This window comes from Scyliorhinus canicula, chromosome 7 (assembly GCF_902713615.1).
Source record: "Scyliorhinus canicula chromosome 7, sScyCan1.1, whole genome shotgun sequence".
NCBI lineage: Eukaryota > Metazoa > Chordata > Chondrichthyes > Carcharhiniformes > Scyliorhinidae > Scyliorhinus > Scyliorhinus canicula.
In genome coordinates this window covers 200,936,012-200,954,041 of record NC_052152.1, presented here as the reverse complement: position 1 = coordinate 200,954,041, position 18,030 = coordinate 200,936,012, and the positions used below count along the sequence as shown (strand labels likewise).

Here is an 18,030-nt window from a genome sequence, read left to right as displayed (position 1 = left end):
CTATGTCTGGATGTGCGTGTCTTCAGACTTCTGTATCTTCTGCCTGATGGATGGGTCTGGAAGAGGGCAAAGCCTGGGTGTGAGGGGTCTCTGACAATGCTGTCTGCCTTTCTGAGGCAGCGGGGAGGTTTTTATGGCTATATATATAATAGCTTATTGTCACAAGTAGGCTTCAATTAAGTTACTGTGAAAAGCCCCTAGTTGCCACATTCCGGCACCTGTTCGGGGAGGCCGGTACGGGAATTGAACCCGCGCTGCTGACCTTGTTCTGCATTACAAGCCAGCTGTTTAGTCCACTGTGCTAAACTCTCTTGTTGGGAACTAGCAGAGTTTGCTCCTGAACCTCACTGACTTCAGGTTTGCTGGGGCTCCTTGATGCCATATTCGATCAATTGTGGCCTTGATGTCAAGGGCAGTCACTCTCACCTCAGCTCTGGCATTCAGCTCTTTTGTCCATGTTTGAACCAAGGCTATAAATGCGGTCAGGAGCTGAGTGACTCTGGCAGGACCCAAACTGAGCATCAGCGAGCAGGTTATTGCTAAACAAGTGCTGCTTGATAGCACTGTTGATGACTCCTTCCATCACTTAACTGATGATTGAGAGTAGACTGCTGTGGTTGTAATTGGCCAGAGTGGATTGGTGGGGGCGATGGAGAGGAAAATTAGCAAATAATATTGGGATTTTTATGTTGCATGAGGGGTGGGTAACTTTAAGAAAAATAACTGCAACACAGGTTACGGTTTGGAAAAAGTTTTATTGCTGCACGATTGTTATCCAGTCTTTCTCAGTATCTTCTATACACTTAGTAATTCTAGCTAAGGCCACTCAGCAGAGACACATATTAAGGATGTGTTGTTATAAAGGTTAGTGTTCGAAAAAGGACAAGGGCCAGGAGTTAAATGGGAAGGCAATCTTCTCTCCGGATGTTCAACACAACGTCCATGTCTGGTGTGCATCTGTAGGGATAAGGAAAAGGGGAATTACTACAGTGAGTAAATCGGAGAATCTGCATCAATGTCTCCCTCAATGACTACAGTTAACCAAAGTCAATACTTGCATCCAGTACTTTAAAATGCACCAAAGAAAACCCCTTGAAAGATTAAATAAATGCAAATAGGATTGGTGAAAAATGTAAAATGTAAATGTTGCCACAATCCCAGAGGACCACAGACTGCTCTCCCCTTTTGAGAGCTGACTGGTGGTGATTTAACCTGCGGGGTACCACACCTCAGGCGAGGGGCAAGATTGGGAAGCCGGGGCCTTCCTGAATAACCTCAACCAATGTGGGAATTGAACCCACATAGTTGGTTCTGTTCTGCATCACGAATCAACCGTCCAGCCAACTGAGCTATGGTATTGTTTACTTTGGAAGTTGGGGAGGCTCTTGATCGCTCAGCCATTTCCTTAACACATCAACACGGTCTCATTTATTATAGGGGAGAGTCCACTACTCTGCAATTACTGTAACTATGTCGATAAACGGGTTAAATCTGGACAGAAGCTGGATGTGGGGAATCCTGATCTATTAGCATTTCTTCTTTTCTGAGACCTGTTATTTATTTCCCTCTTTCTCCCTGAAGGCACCCTTGGCAACAGAACTTTGTACGAGTAGGATATTTTCCCATGGGAAAGTTGAACAGATAAATATATATTGAAAAAAAATCAGGAGAATCTGGCTTCGTTTTCCTCTGTGCTGTTCAACATGAAGCTAATATCATGCATTTGCACTGCGGTGAGGTGTAGACGACTGCACCAGGAACGCTGGATAAACTGGAGTAGAAATGCATCTGCTGCTCACCAAAAGATGCAAGCAGCGTTACTTGATCGGCTTATCCTTCAAACTCTGTTGCTTCGCAAACATCAAGATGTACCTGAACAACAACTAACATTTATGTGACGTGTTTAGGGAAACATCGCGAGGCACTTCAGAGGAATGTTATTAAATATAATTTAACAATGAGCCACATAAAGGTTTGAGGGTCAATGCAAATTTCACACGTGAGATTTACCCACTTGAACAATGATTTGTTTAAAGCGGTAGGTTTAAAGGAGCGTCTCATTCACAGTGCCAAGGTCCCAGGTTCGATTCCCACTTGGGTCCCTGTCTGTGCGGAGTCTGCACGTCCTCACCGTGTCTGCGTGGGTTTCCTCCGGGTGCTCTGGTTTCCTCCCACAAGTACCGTAAAACGTGCTGTTAGGTGAATTGGACATTCTGAATTCTCCCTCAGTGTACCTGAACAGGTGCCAGAATGTGGCGGCTAGGACTTTTTCACAATAACTTCATTGCAGTATTATTGTAAGCCTTCTTGTGACAATAAAAATTATCAAAAGACTGAAGACTGTACCTTGATCAAGAATGCTGATAAGCAACACAACTAATCTCTCAGCCAGAATTCCTAAGCCACGTTGCCCGATATGTTCTGCTTCTTTGCCTCTTTATTGCTTTCAGCATTGGCGGCTGTGCCTTCAGCAGCTTAGGCCTCCAGTTCTGCAATTCCCCACCTTAAACTCTCCACCTTTCTTGCCTTCATCAAGAAGCTCCTTAAAACCTGTCATCTTTGACCGAACTTTTGGTTATTGCCCCAGTATCTCCTATGTGGCTGTACTTCAAATAATGCTCCTGTGAACTGTCTGGGGACATCAAAGGCACTACATATTATAGACTTTACAGTGCAGAAGAATCCATTCGGCCCATCGAGTCTGCACCGGCCCATGGAAAGAGCACCCCACTCAAGCACACACCTCCTCCACCCCAACCTCGGAATCCAGTAACCCGAATTAACCTTTTTGGACACTAAGAGCAATTTAGCATAGCCAATCGACCTAACCCGCACATCTTGGACTGTGGGAGGAAACCGGAGCACCCGGAGGAAACCCACATACACACGTGGAGAACGTGCAGACTCCACACAGACAGTGACCCAAGCAGGGAATCGAACCTGGGACCCTGGAGCTGTTAAGCAACTGTGCTAACCATCATGTTACCGTACTGAGAAAAGCCTGGTCAGTTCTCCTTGGTGTCTTGCTCAACATCAATCCAGATAATCTGGTCATTTGTTGAATTGGGATTGCGGGATTTTGCAGTGCCTCAATTCCTTACATTGACTACACTGTAAGTACTTTTTATAATGAAATGCTTTGGAATGTCTGAGGCCAACAAAGGTGTCTGGTTTTTTTTAGTCAAAAAGCAACGAATGGAATAAAATCAGTTTCTTTAAATAATGCACATTTTTTTAATGTATATAATTTTTACAATTCTTACAAGAGATTGACAGCTAAGGGAAAGTAGCAGGAGACTGTGCTGTGTTGGGTGACAGCTGGCATCTGCATGCTATGTTTAGGCGAACTACTAAAATTAGCAGTAAATGCAAGTACCGACAATTTTCTTTTAACAGAGAGGTTACTCTATATGGTGAGCTCGTCGGCAAAGAAGCCATAATGAACGTTCACTCTATCGGTTGTCGACCTTTCAGCAAGCAGCGTGCAGTGGAGGATATTTTATTCATTTCTTATTAGAGAGGCACACATGAATAATGTAAAGCGATTTAGTCTCACTATGCAGAGTTAGTGCTGATTGGAAACAAATGAGGCCAATTCATGTTGTAGCATCAGCTAGCTCATTTAATGTTGGGTGCAGAAAGAACAGGAATCCAGTTATATTCAACATTAATTCCATACCAGGAGTTAAACACTCCTCAATCGTTGCACATAAGCAGCATTGTTGAGTTTTCACTGTGCTCACAATTTAGTTTTTCACCCAAGTAATGCAAATCTTTACAAATGGATTTACAATATCGCAATTGGAGGTTGTAGAGGGATTATTAATGAACTCAGAGGGAAGCACCCTGAAGAATTACTATTACAAGTGTGCATTCCACTCAATTTTAAGGGATCACGCTGCTTTGAACATGGGAAAAAGTGAAGATCATTCAGCCCCATGAGCCAGTTCCTCTAATCAATGGAATCAGGGGTGATCTACACATTAGCACAACAGACTCTCCTTGGTTCCGTAATCTTTAACCCACAGCCCGACAATTAATTTAATCGCCCTGATATGACTCTGCCTTCAGCTAGATAGGAGTCTGATTTTCACAGCAGCTCCTTGAGGACAATGCATTGCTCCCACTGCAAGTCATCATCCTCCTGCAGTGTAGGTACTATAGGCAACTGAAACCTCTCCCTCTCCTTATCAGTGAGGATGTGTGCTCCAGCAGTCAGACAGGAGAGCAGTGCTAATGGAAGGGGCTTCAGGATGATGGGGCATTATCATTGGCCCTGATCACCACCATCCATCAATCGGCGTTTACGAGCACATCCCAAGCCCTTTTGCCCCTTTTTGCCAACATCACGGCCCCAAGGCTGGCCTCCTCGCCCTCTAGCACTTCCTCTTCCTTGTCCTCCTAGAGGTTCTCTTCATCAGAGATAATGTGCCGCTTCTCCATCTCCTCCTCAGGCAGCTCCTCACCCCTTTGAAGCACCAGGTTGTGAAGAACACAACAGACAACAACGATTGGCTCCACCTCAATGGTCCAGGCACTGGAACCAACATTTTCAACATCCCAATGGTCTGCTCCACCATACTGCGAGTAGTAACTTGAGCCTCATGGTATCTGGTCACAGCTGCACTCTCTGGTGTCTGCCACTTCCTTAGGGGGAATCCCTTGTCCCCAAGGAGCCAACCCTGCAGCCACTGTGGTCCATCACCTCCTTTATGCATTTATGAGCAGAAGCTTACATGATGTTGCAAGGTTACCTGTGGAGCCCTGGAAGGAGCAAGCCTTAAAGGTTGAGGGCAGCTTTCAATGCCACAGGCAGTGGATGCCCTCCAAGTCCATGCGGCACTAACCCCTGCAGAAAGTTGCACAAGTGAGCTACCTTGTCCCTCGACAGGGAAAGGCTTCGCTGACACTGGTTGTCACTCATCTGTAGGAAGGTCAGCGGCTCTCTGTGGAACCTGGGCTGTGGTAGGCACCTCCGAGTGGTTGCTCTCTGGGGTCCCCTCTGTGGCAGTGGAGCAGGCCACTGGTAATAAGGTAAACTGATTGGTTGGTGAGTAACTGATATTAGGGACTTGTGTCTAGAAACATGGGAAATAGGAGCAGGAGGAGGCCATTCGGCCCTTCAAGACTCCTCCGCTATTCATTATGATCATGGTTGATCAACCAACTCAATAGCTTAATCCTGCTTTCCCCCATATCATTTGATCCCCTTCGCCCAAGTGCTATATCTAACTGCTTCTTGAAAACACACAATGTTTTGCCCTCAAATACTTTCTGTAATAAATAGCTGAAGCTAAAAAACATATTATTTGCAGATTTGTTCTAAGGCATAAATTTTACATATATCAGGTGAGGACCGCTGAGTGGAATATGTGGCCTGACACACGTGGGGAGTCTTGGACCCTACCAATGTCTTAGACATGTATGGGAAGTGCTCCCAGCTGCAGAAACTGGAGCTCCGGGTCTCCAGTTTGAGCAGCGGCTGGAGACACTACACTGTGGCCCATCTGCAAGGTTGAGTGTTATGTGGATAGCCTGTTCGGAGAGGTGGTCACACCATAGCTCAAGGATCAAGGGGAAAAAAAGGAAATGGGTGACCACAAGGCTGCCTAGGAAGAACAGGCAGGAAGTGCAGGAGTCCCCTGTAGTTCTATTCGTAAATTGGTATCAATTTTGGAAGCTGATGAGGGCGCTGGAAGCTCAGAGGTGAGCAGTCGTGCCAAGCTTCTTAACTGTACTGGGCGGGGAGGAAGAAGAAAGGAAGAGCAATAGTAATAGGGGAATCATTAGTCAGGAGAGAAGACAGGCGTTTCTGCGGCCGCAGACCTGACTCCAGGATGGTGTGTTGCCTCCTTGCTGCCAGGGTCAGGGATGTCACTGAATGGCTGCAGGGCATCCTAAAAGGGGGGGTGAAAAGTCAGAGGTCGTAGTGCATGATTGTATCACCGGTAGAGGTAAAATGCAGAATGAAATCTTGCCTCAAGAATTCAAGGAGCTAGGCAGTAGATTAAAAAGCAGGATCTCTAAGGTTGTAACCTCTGAATAACTCCTGGTGCCACGTGCTAGCGAGTGCTGAAATTGGAAAATAGGGCAGATGAATGCGTGGTTCAAGAGTTGGCGCAGGAGGGAGCGCTTTAGATTCTTGGATTATTGGGCCCATTACTGGGGAAAGTGGGATATGTACAGGAAGGACGATCTGCACCTGAACCACATTGGGACCAACATCCTTGCAAGTAGGTTTGTCAGCGTTGTTGGGAGGAATTTAAACTAGATTGACAGGGGTTGGACACAGAGTATTGGCAAAATAGAGACACATCATGCTGAAATAAAGGTAGCAAGTCAGAGTGAGTTCAGCTATGTTGAATGTCAAGAGAGTAAGACAAGGCTGGATGATCTTTACTTCAATGCTAAGAGTGTAATAGATAAGACTGATGAACAGAGGTTACGAGGTGGCCTCATAGAGGTTCTAGCTGATTTGATAAAGAAAAAATCAATTCCCTTGGAAAGTGACCAGTGGTAAAAGATTTCAAATCATTGGCAACCGATCTAATGGGGTATGTGGAGAATCTTTTCACTGAGATGTCAGGATCTGGAACATTCTGCCTGAAAAGGTGGCGGAAATTGATTCAACAAATAATTTTCAAAGGGAGTTGAAGAGGTATGAGGATAAGGAATTTACAGGATCACTGACAGGGGTGTGGACTAAACTGGAATATTCTTTAAAAGGGTCAGTACAGGCCAGATGGGCCAAATGGCCTTCTCCTGCGCTGCTGAAGGACTTATTTTGGCATTTTCCTTCCACACATCAATACTTGTAATTACACTGCAATATTAAGAAAGCTTATACTGTAAAAGCCAAATATCAGACACATTCCCACTGTCTATTGAGCTACACAACAGAACAAATTCTTCAGTGAATAGCACAACTTTTACTTTGCAGCATGCACACAGACCAAAGTAAAACAACTAACTTGTCAATGCCTTGTTAGTTCAACGTAAATGTCCACTGCAATTGTCTTAAAGGTTCTGCCCATCATCAGTAAGCACATGTTGCAATCAAATGCAATGCACAAAGTTTGTAACTTTGTGTTACAAATGTTACAAAGTTTGTAACATCTGTTCAGGAGGAGCGACATTTTCTTACCATCTTCTTCATTTTTCCAAGTTAATCTTAAAACATGCACTTTGAATAAAACGGAGGAGTACGGTTCAATGGTTACCGGAAGGGTTAGTCATGAGTCCATTCAAGATTCCACATTATGTGCCCATTTTATTATTGATTAACAAACAAGAACACATTTTTTTTGATACAGAGCGTTGTCAGAATGTGGAATGCCGGGAAAAGAAACAGCAGAGGAAACAAAATCCCTTTCCATCAGTTAAAAGAGCAGTTAATTTTGGATAAAATAAAGATTTCAGGTGTTATAAGGCCTGAGGTTATAAGGATATAAGGACATGTGAGTTGTTTCAGAGAGCCAGCACAAGAGGAATGGACCCAATAGCCTCTTGTAAAACTTGGTTACTATAGATCTCCACAGGGACACTGCAGCAGTCTTATTCTTACTTAAAAAAATATATATTTTATTCCAAACATAAACAATAACAACATCCCAACAAAGCAAAGTTAACAGTTTGCACATTCTTTTCTGAGGGATGGCAATTTATTCTTGTATTTACCTAATTTTGGTGGCCACGGCAACACCAAAACCTCTATCTTGCAAAGAACTGAGATGCAAATTCCACATGAAAATGAAATGAAAATCGCTTATTGTCACGAGTAGGCTTCAATGAAGTTACTGTGAAAAGCCCCTAGTGGCCACATTCCGGCGCCTGTTCGGGGAGGCTGGTACAGGAATTGAACCGTGCTGCTAGCCTGCCTTGGTCTGCTTTAAAAGCCAGCGATTTAGCCCAGTGTGCTAAACCAGACCGTCGAGTGCTCTCCTGATACCCAAAGTCTCAGCAAAACCTCTCCGTCTAATGGATGGAACAGAAATCCTGGGTCATATTTTCCTCCCCTATCAAAGCCAAAAGCACAGGCCGGCTGTAGTCATCCTCCCCTCAACCTGCTGAGTTCAGCTAGCCCAGCCCAGACCGGGGACCTCAATGTTCTGTGAGATTGAGTACCTTGCTGGATAAACTAAAGGAAGCATTAATGAAGCTTCACAGCCTATTCCTTGTTCTACAATTGCCGGTTTTATGCCACTGGGAAGCATTCAACTCACTTGTACTTTAATAAAACCCCACCACCATTTCAGTCGACCAACTGTTTGTGACCTGTAAAGGTACATACTTTGGCTGCTTTCTAAGAATATCTGCGAAGATCTCCTCCCTAGAGTCTCTCTTTGCTTTCAGTAGTTGTAACAGATTCTGCTGTAACACCAAGTTATTTCTTTCCATATTTTTGTTCAGCTGCACATTAAGAAAAAATTAATAAAGTTAGTGAAGCAAATTTTCTACCTAGCACTATCCAGAAATCGGAAAACAGAGTGACATCTGATTGCTTCTCAAATGATTAAGTTTTTTTTTACTCCACCTGCTATCTTGAAGCTTATTCAGCGTTGAAGCAGTTTGGAGCAGGTTCGCTAGGCTGATTCCTGGGAAGAGGGGCTTTGTCTTATGAGGAAAGGTTGAGCACTTTGGGTCAATACTCATTGGAATTGGAAGAATTAAGGCATAAAAGAGTCTGAGGAGGCTTGACAGGGCTGATACTGAAAGGATATTTCCCTTAGAGAGGGAATCTAGAAGTAGGGGGGCAGAGTTTCAAAATGAGGAGTCTCCCATTTAAGATGGAAATGGGGAGGAATTTCCTCTCTCAGAGGGTCATTAGATTTAGAATTATCTTCCCCAACAAACAATTTCCTGGTAAATGCACTGGAAGGACCCTTCTCTAGTTTGAACCCAAGCACCCTGGTTTTGTTTCGACAGTTTAATTTAAAGTAAACTTTGTACAAAGAACATGAGGCTGGGGTGGGGTGAGAGAGGATGTAGTGAAATGCTGGATTCACACCCCAGACAATATCGCTATTCAGTGGCTTCAATAGACTGGAAAACTGGGTGCGCTGTTAAACCGTGCTGTGTCCTCTCTCACCAGTTCCAGGAGAATCAAGAAGCAGCTGAAAATTGACTCCCTGGTTTCCGCAAACACCTACGGTTAGATTGGAAAACCAACTTGGCTTTACAGACATTTTCGACGGGCACAGCTGATGATGCCACAACCACAACCTTTTACAGGAGCAGGGACATTTCAATTAAAGGCAAGAGGCATCTGCTGAATTACTCTCATTGCCACAGTCCCAGCTCCTCTCAGGACATCATGTGCTGTGGAACTTGAATTACGGTGCAAAGGCAGTTCTCAGTTGATCTGTAATTCTTTAAAAATTCATTTACGGGATGTGGGCACGGCTGGCTAGTTGTCCTTGAGAAGGTGGTGGTGAGCTGCCTTCTTGAACCACTGCAATCGAGGTAAAGGTGTACCCACAGTTCTGTTAGGGACGGAGCTCCAGGGTGTGCCCCAGCGACAGTGAAGGAACAGCCGATATATTTCCGAGTCAGGTTGGTGAGTGAACTTCCAGGTGGTGGGGTTCCCAGGTACCTGCTGCCCTCTTCATTCTAGATAGTAGTGGCCTTGGATTTGGAAGGCACTGAGTCCTCAGAACAACGGAGACTCAACTGTAGCCCCAGTATTGAATTAGCAACTAAATGTGGCACCACTCTGTTCAAACCAGAGTCTAGGGATATAGCCACATAATGCATCAAAACCAGGATCAATGACACACATTGCATTTAGACAGTTATCTCAATTCTCAGGACTAACCTCTCTATGAACTTCAATTTCCTTCTTCATCATCATATTGTGAAACATTAGCTCTTGTAATCCTGGAGGAATGAAACGGAATTGCTCCTGCCAGCAAAAAATAATAACCATTTAAAAACAAAATCACTGCTCAACAGTGCCATAAACCTGTACCACAGCTGAAGTTGGGAGAGTATGGTAGTAACATAACCAAAAAGATGGAAGTTTAAATCCATCCATGGCAGTTTGAGAATTCAAATTAATTGTTAACAAGGAAATCTGGAAACAAAAAGCTGATGCCAAGAGAAAATGACGGCAAAGCCAAAGGATAATTCGAAAATCCCAAGTACTCAGTACCATCCATTAGAGATGAAAACCTGTTGTCCTTACCACTGATCTGGCCAAAACGTGTCTCCAGTCCCCCATCAGTATGTTTTATTCTTAACTGCCCTCTGTAGTTCAGTAAGCCACTCAGTTGTATGCGGCTCTGTGTCCAGTTTTGTTTGCTAATGCTCCTGTGAAACCCCTTCGAGTGCTTTACTATGTTTAAGATATTATATAAACTTAGCTTATCAGCAAAACTACAAAACATTTTCAGGGTACCTACTGATGGGCAATAAATGCTAACTTTAATAACTGCACCTGCACCTTAATATCGAATAATAAAATGCATTTGGAGTGTTGTGCTACAACGATTGTTCTGCTTCAGAGTTCTGATTATGCTCCACTTGCATGCAATCATGATTGAAGAGGTCTTGCCAAATCGCTCGCAATTATTTCCCGCTCTTTATAATGATTAAATGTGCTACGAGTCCCAGTGGAGAAGTTCTACAAGCAACAGTCCTTCACACACATTACTTTTCTAAAGATGGGTTTTTACATTTGACATCATTGTTACGTCAAGAATTTTGAAACGAGGAATCCTTTCATATTTAAGTTTCAAAGAACCATCAGAAAATAACATTTTGAGATGCAGTATGTAAGTATCTTAAGGCATGGTGTGGTGAGTGTAGCATGCTTGGAAAGAACAGGTGACCTACGGTTTGCAAAGTTCTCCACCACTGAGGGATTGCTCCACCTTATTCCTGGTTCTGTTTATACATTAACCGATAAGAGTCTCACTGCTATGATTAACCAACAATTCCATTGTTGTTCCCTCATGCAGTTCCAAGGGCAAAAGGCAAAACAGATGGACATTGGTCTTTCTTTCCAGCAAGGCCCACATTTCTAAGTTTACCAGACACAAGAAGGCCTTTCCATCTGCTGGGGTAATTTATTGTCTACGCCAGCAGAGCAGTAGAACATACCTCGATGTTGTGCTGACCTGTGAAACCACTCTAAAGCCCACCTACACTATTCCCTTATCATCCACGTTTATCCAATGACCATTTAAATTACCTTAATGTTGGCGACTCCACTACTGTTGCAGGCAGGGCATTCCATGCCCTTACCACTCTCTGAGTAAAGAACCTACCTCTGACATCTGTCCTTTATCTATCTCCCTTCAATTTAAAGCTATGTCCCCTCGTGCTAGCCATCACCATCCGAGGTAAAAGGCTCTCACTGTCCACCCTATCTAATCCTCTGATCATTCTTGTATGCCACAGTTAAGTTACCTCTTCACCTTCTTCTCTCTAACGAAAACAGCCTCAAGTCCCTCAGCCTTTCCTCATAAGATCTTCCCTCCATACCAGGCAACATCTTGGTAAATCTCCTCTGCACCCTTTCCAATGCTTCCACTCCTTCCTATAATGCGGCGACCAGAACCACACGCAATACTCCAAATGCAGCCGCACCAGAGTTTTGTACAGCTGCAACATGACCTCATGGCTTCGAAACTCAATCCCTCTACCAATAAAAGCTAACACACCGTATGCCTTCTTAACAACCCTATGAACTTGGGTGGCAATTTTCAGGGATCTATGTACATGGACACCGAGATCTCTGCTCATCCACACTACCAAGAATCTTACCATTAGCCCAGTACTCTGTATTCCTGATACTCCTTCCAAAATGAATCACCTCACACTTTTCTGCATTAAACTCCATTTGCCACCTCTCAGCCCAGCTCTGCAGCTTATCTATGTCCCTCTGTAACCTGCAACATCCTTCTGCATTGTCGACAACTCCACCGACTTTAGTGTCATCTGCAAATTTACCCACCCATCCTTCTACGCCCTCCTCCAGGTCATTTACAAAAGTGACAGACAGCAGTGGCCCCAAAACAGATCCTTGTGGTACACCACTAGTAACTGAACCCCAGGCTGAACATTTCCCATCAACCACCACCCTCTGTCTCCTTACAGCGAGCCAATTTCTGATCCAAACTACTAAATCACCCCGAATCCCATGCCTCCGTATTTTCTGCAATAGCCTACCTTGGGGAACCTTATCAAACACTTTACTGAAATCCATATACATCACATCAACTGCATTACCCTCGTCCACCTGTTTGGTCACGTTCCCAAAGAACTCAATAAGGTTTGTGAGGCACGACCTACCCTTCACAAAACCGTGTTGACTATCCCTAATTAAATTATTTCTTTCTAGATGATTATAAATCCTATATCTTATAAACCTTTCCAAAACTTTGCCCACAACAGATGTAAGGCTCACTGGTCTATAGTTACCGGGGTTGTCTCTACTCCCCTTCTTGAACAAGGGGATGACATTTGCTATCCTCCAGTCTTCTGGCACTATTCCTGTAGACAATGATGACATAAAGATCAAAGCCAAAGGCTCAGCAATCTCCTCCCTAGCTTCTCAGAGAATCCTAGGATAAATCCCATCCGGCCCAGGGGACTTATCTATTTTCACACTTTCCAGAATTGCTAACACCTTCTCCTTATGAACCTCAAACCCTTCTAGTCTAGTAGCCTGTATCACAGTATTCTCCTCAACAACATTGTCTTTTTCCTGCGTGAATACTGACGAAAAATATTCATTTAGCACCTCTCCTATCTCCTCGGACTCTACGCACAACTTCCCACTACTGTCCTTGACTGGCCCTACTCTTACCCTAGTCTTTCTTTTATTCCTGACATACCTATCGAAAGCTTTAGGGTTATCCTTGATCCTCCCTGCCAAAGACTTCTCATGTCCCCTCCTGGCTCTGCTTAGCTCTCCCTTTAGGTCCTTCCTAGCTAACTTGTAACTCTCGAGTGCCCTAACTGAACCTCCATGCCTCATCTTTACATAAGCCTCCTTCTTCCTCTTGACAAGTGATTCAACTACTTTAGTAAACCACGGTTCCCTCGCTCTACAACTTCCTACGTGCCTGACAGGTACATACTTACCAAAGACACACAGTAGCTGTTCCTTGAACGAGCTCCACATTTCAATTGTGCCCATCCCCTGCAGCTTGCTTCCTCATCCTATGCATCCCAAGTCTTGCCTCATCGCATCATAATTGCCTTTCCCCCCAGCTATAACTCTTGCCCTGCGGTATATACCTATTCCTTTCCATCGCTAAAGTAAACGTAACTGAATTGTGGTCACTATCACCAGACCTGGTTCATTACCCAGTACCAAATCGAATGTGGCCTCGCCTCTTGTTGGCCTATCTACATACTGTGTCAGGAAACCCTCCTGCACACATTGGACAAAAACGGACCCATCTAAAGTACTCGATCTATAGCGTTTCCAGTCAATATTTGGAAAGTTAAAGTCCCCCAAAACAACTACCCTGTTACTTTCACTCCTATCCAGAATCATCTTTGCAATCCTTACCTCTACATCTCTGGAACTTTTCGGAGGCCGATTGAAAACTCCCAACAGGGTGACCTCTCCTTTTCTGTTTCTAACCTCAGCCCATAATACCTCAGTAGACGAGTCCTCATCAAACGTCCTTTCTGCCACCGTAATACTGTCCTTGACCAACAATGCCACCCCTCCCCCTCTTTTACCACCTTCCTGAGCTTTCTGAAATATCTAAACCCCGGAACCTGCAACAACCATTCCTGACCCTGCTCTTGCCATGTCTCTGAAATGGCCACAACATCGAAGTCCCAGGTACGAACCCATGCTGCAAGTTCACCCACCTTATTCCGGATGCTCCTGGCGTTGAAGCAGACACTGGAGTAGACTGCCTGTACATTACAGAGCCCATTGACTTAAAATTGGGCAGATTTTGCAAAGGACAAGTTCTACTTTGTCAAACTATTTTCCAATAGCAAAGGCAAAGATCTTTGCAACAGCAATGGATAACTAATCCCACTGCCCTTGACTATCACTGTCTCCTTGACTATCCCACATCTTCCTCCGTTTCAAATATTATCCAAATATCAAGACCTCAACAGTGGAAATTAAGAAATTAAAAATGAAGAAAATGTTAGCCTTCAGCCACCTCAGCAAATCTGGTGATACAGTATTTACGAAGTGTTGGTGACATCTGGTGGTAGATAATCAATACTGGACCCTTTCAAGATAAGCCTACCAACAGAAGGTTGCGCAATTGGAGCACCATTACTCTTTTCTGCAACTTTTGAAAATACAGTAAAGGGAGGCCATTTGGCCCAAAGTTCCCCTGACAGCTCTTTAAAAGTGCTGTCTAATTAATCCCATTCCCCTGCTTTCTCCATAACAACATTTTCTTTTTCACGTTATTTGTCAAATTCCCCTTAAAAATTACAACTGAATTTTGTTTCCTTCCCTCCTTCACCTACATGTTTTCCCCCCTACCCCTACATTCCAGATCATAACTTGCTGCATAAAGTAAATCTCATCTCCTGTACGGTCTACGCCAGTTAACCCAACTCCACGAGAATGTAGCTCTCCCACATTCTTTATACCTGTCCTGGCATTCACTAATTGTCTGGTAAGGACCAAAATCTTTTTAAAAAATAAATTTTTAGTTTTTTAAATTTAGAGTACCCAATTGTTTTTTTTCCCAATTAAGGGGCAATTTAGCATGGCCAATCCACCTATCCTGCACAGCCTTTTGGGTTGTGGGGTGAGACCCACGCAGACACGGAAAAGAATGCAAACTCCACACGGACAGTGACCCGGGGCCAGGATCGATCCCGGGTCCTCAGCGCCGTGAGGCAGCAGTGCTAACCACTGCACCACCGTGGCGCCCAAAACCCAAATCTTCAACAACAACCACTTGCATTTATATAGTGCATTTAATATAGAACAATGGCCAATGACGCTTAACAAGGGCAATATGAATAAAAGCACAAAATGCTGAACAGGAGTCAGAGTGAACGCGAAACGTTAACTCTGTTTCTCTCTCCACAGATCAGCTGAGTTTTCCCAGCATTTTCTGTCTTTATTTTAGAATTCCTACATCTACCGTATTTTGCTTTTATACAAACACGTCTGACGTTTTTTGACACCGAGCCGCTGAAGGTAAAAATCAAGAAAGATGACAAAAAAGATTGGTCAAAATGTTAGGATTTTAGGAGCATCTTAAAGGAGGAGAGGTAGAGGTGCAAAGGAAGGTTGAGGGAGAGAATTCCAGAGCTCAGGGACACGGGGACGGGGCTGAAAGCATGGCCACTCATGGTGCAGCAGATGCACAGGAGGCCGGAATTGGAGGAACCAAAAGAGCGCAACGGCTTGGAGGGCTGGAGTCTCCTACAAATGTTGGGAATAGTCTCCCTATTCATTCAGTGATCTATTATTTTGCTACATTCCCTTTTATGCTCACTATATTAGATTTGACGTGCATTCATTTCTTCCCCCCTTCTGCTTGTCCAGGTTGTCTACTTGCCAAATTTTCAGTGTTTAATCAAGGGAAGGTCCGTTGTTAACTTTTGGTTTTTTTTCATTTTCCTAGTTAAATACTATTAGTTAAATACTACTTTCTACCTGATTCCAATGCCAGGAGCTTGACCTGATTAATGGCATCTGAACATCAATACCTTACATTTTACTGCAGCATATTTAACACGGTAAAACATCCCAAAGCATCTAACAGAAGCATTATTAAACAAAATTTGACACTGAGCAACTTTAGAAGATATTAGGTCAGATGGTCAAAAAGATGGGGTTCAAGGTCTTAAAGCAGGAAATGTAATTAACGAGGCAGAGAGTTCAAGGAGGAAGTTGCAGCGATTCAGAACTTAAGGCATAGCCCCCAACTGCAAAGCGCTCAAAATTGGGGAATGCTCAAGAGGCCAGAAATGGGGGAAGCAGAGATCTGAGGTTTGTAGGGCTGGAGGAGGTTACAAAAATTCAAAAAAAATAAAAAATGTTTTTTAGAATCCCTCCCAGCCCAAACACAACTATGATAGGGTCCGAATCCCACGCACAAAAAAATGCCAGCTTGGCAGTGCCCCTGCCAGCTGGCAGTGTCACCTGGGCACCTTGGCAGTGCCCCTGCCAGCTGGCAGTGTCACCTGGGTACCTTGGCAGTGCCCCTGCCAGCTGGCAGTGTCACCTGGGTACCTTGGCAGTGCCCCTGCCAGCTGGCAGTGTCACCTGGGCACCTTGGCAGTGCTCCTGCCAGCTGGCAGTGTCACCTGGGCACCTTGGCAGTGCCCCTGCCAGCTGGCAGTGTCACCTGGGCACCTTGGCAGTGCTCCTGCCAGCTGGCAGTGTCACCTGGGCACCTTGGCAGTGCCCCTGCCAGCTGGCAGTGTCACCTGGGCACCTTGGCAGTGCTCCTGCCAGCTGGCAGTGTCACCTGGGCACCTTGGCAGTGCTCCTGCCAGCTGGCAGTGTCACCTGGGCACCTTGGCAGTGCCCCTGCCAGCTGGCAGTGTCACCTGGGCACCTTGGCAGTGCTCCTGCCAGTTGGCAGTGTCACCTGGGCACCTTGGCAGTGCTCCTGCCAGCTGGCAGTGTCACCTGGGCACCTTGGCAGTGCCCCTGCCAGCTGGCAGTGTCACCTGGGCACCTTGGCAGTGCCCCTGCCAGCTGGCAGTGTCACCTGGGTACCTTGGCAGTGCCCCTGCCAGCTGGCAGTGTCACCTGGGCACCTTGGCAGTGCCCCTGCCAGTTGGCAGTGTCACCTGGGTACCTTGGCAGTGCCCCTGCCAGCTGGCAGTGTCACCTGGGCACCTTGGCAGTGCCAGGCTGGCAACCAGGTTGCACTGCCAGGGTGACAGGCTGGTAGTGCCAGGATGCCAGGCTAGCACTGCCAGGGTACCCAACGGTACCAGCAGTGTTAGGGCACCACCCTTCCCAAAGGGCATGCAGCATAGGGCCTCCAATCCCCTTGGAGACCCCCATGAGTTCCGTTCCATCTGGTCCCCGTTCGTGGGGGCCAGTACCAAATGGCACTCGCCCGAGCATTAAAACAAGAATTTTTAAAAACTAAAGACATTGTTTAATCCAGAGTCAATGTAGGCCAGCGAGCTAATACGATTTCAGACCAAACCCCAACAGTGGCTAGGATACTGGACTGAACCCCCAATATTTTAGTTTATTTTCTTCACTTCAGGAGTAATTGCACAAAGAAATAGGGAGTTGGTGTCTTAAAACAAAACTTTATTATTAATACATTAAAATCTTTAACACCACACCCGGAAATAGCTTACAATTATCCATTAAATCTACTCAATACAGTAAATACATTACCCTTAATTACTATATTTATTCTCAATTAAACAACAAGAAAGAAAAAAAACATGCAGCTCTCAATCCATCCTACATCTCAATGGCACAGATAAATACTTGCTTTCCAGAACAGATTTGGACCCTGTTAGAACCCCTGCAGATTCTGGATGGATGTCTTCAAAAAGCTGTTTCAACTGGTTTGTTTCAGCTTCCCCATGTCCTCAGGCAAGTCTGCAATGCTTTAAATACTATTAATCTTTTCTTAACTATCCTGGGAGAGAAAACTGCCTGATTGCATGGACTCGGTGTGAGCCAGATCAGAACGCCCATAAAAAGCTGTCTCAAAATGTCTGAATGCCTTAGCTCCATCCAACAAGGACATCATCGCTCCAAGCAGAAAAAAAATTAACTCCCCAGGCTGAAAACACATCAACTCCCAAAGGGACTCCCCCCTAGGAAAAAAACAATGCATTAGCCCAGGTTTTAAGATGGTCAATTTCACCTCTGGCTCCTAAAAGCTTTATGGTCTTGCATAACAAGTCTCTTTCAAAAACATGACTACTGCAGTCAAACACACTCTAACCCCAGGCTTTTTTTTTTTTTTTCATTTTTTTTTAAAAAAAAAATTTAGAGTACCCAATTAATTTTTTTCCAATTGAGGGGCAATTTAGCGTGGCCAATCCACCTAGCCTGCACATCTTTGGGTTGTGGGGGTGAAACCCACGCAAACACGG

At 44.8% G+C, this 18,030-nt stretch overlaps 1 protein-coding gene across 6 annotated transcripts in view; it reads right to left on the bottom strand.

The window, feature by feature from the left end:
* Window positions 1-735: 735 nt before the first annotated feature.
* The window catches only part of c7h20orf96 (chromosome 7 C20orf96 homolog), a 41,948-nt gene continuing 24,653 nt past the window's right edge, over window positions 736-18,030 (bottom strand). For 2 of the 6 annotated variants that reach the window (XM_038803704.1, XM_038803705.1), the window contains exons 9-11: window positions 9,815-9,901; window positions 8,291-8,409; window positions 736-957 (exon numbers count right to left, since the gene is read on the bottom strand). In XM_038803704.1, coding sequence (XP_038659632.1) covers window positions 897-957; window positions 8,291-8,409; window positions 9,815-9,901 — 267 coding nt within the window. In that variant the 3' untranslated portion in view covers window positions 736-896. Of the gene's footprint in view, window positions 958-8,290; window positions 8,410-9,814; window positions 9,906-18,030 lie in introns of those variants that run through there. The other 4 variants (XM_038803706.1, XM_038803708.1, XM_038803709.1 and 1 more) reach the window with 4 other exon arrangements.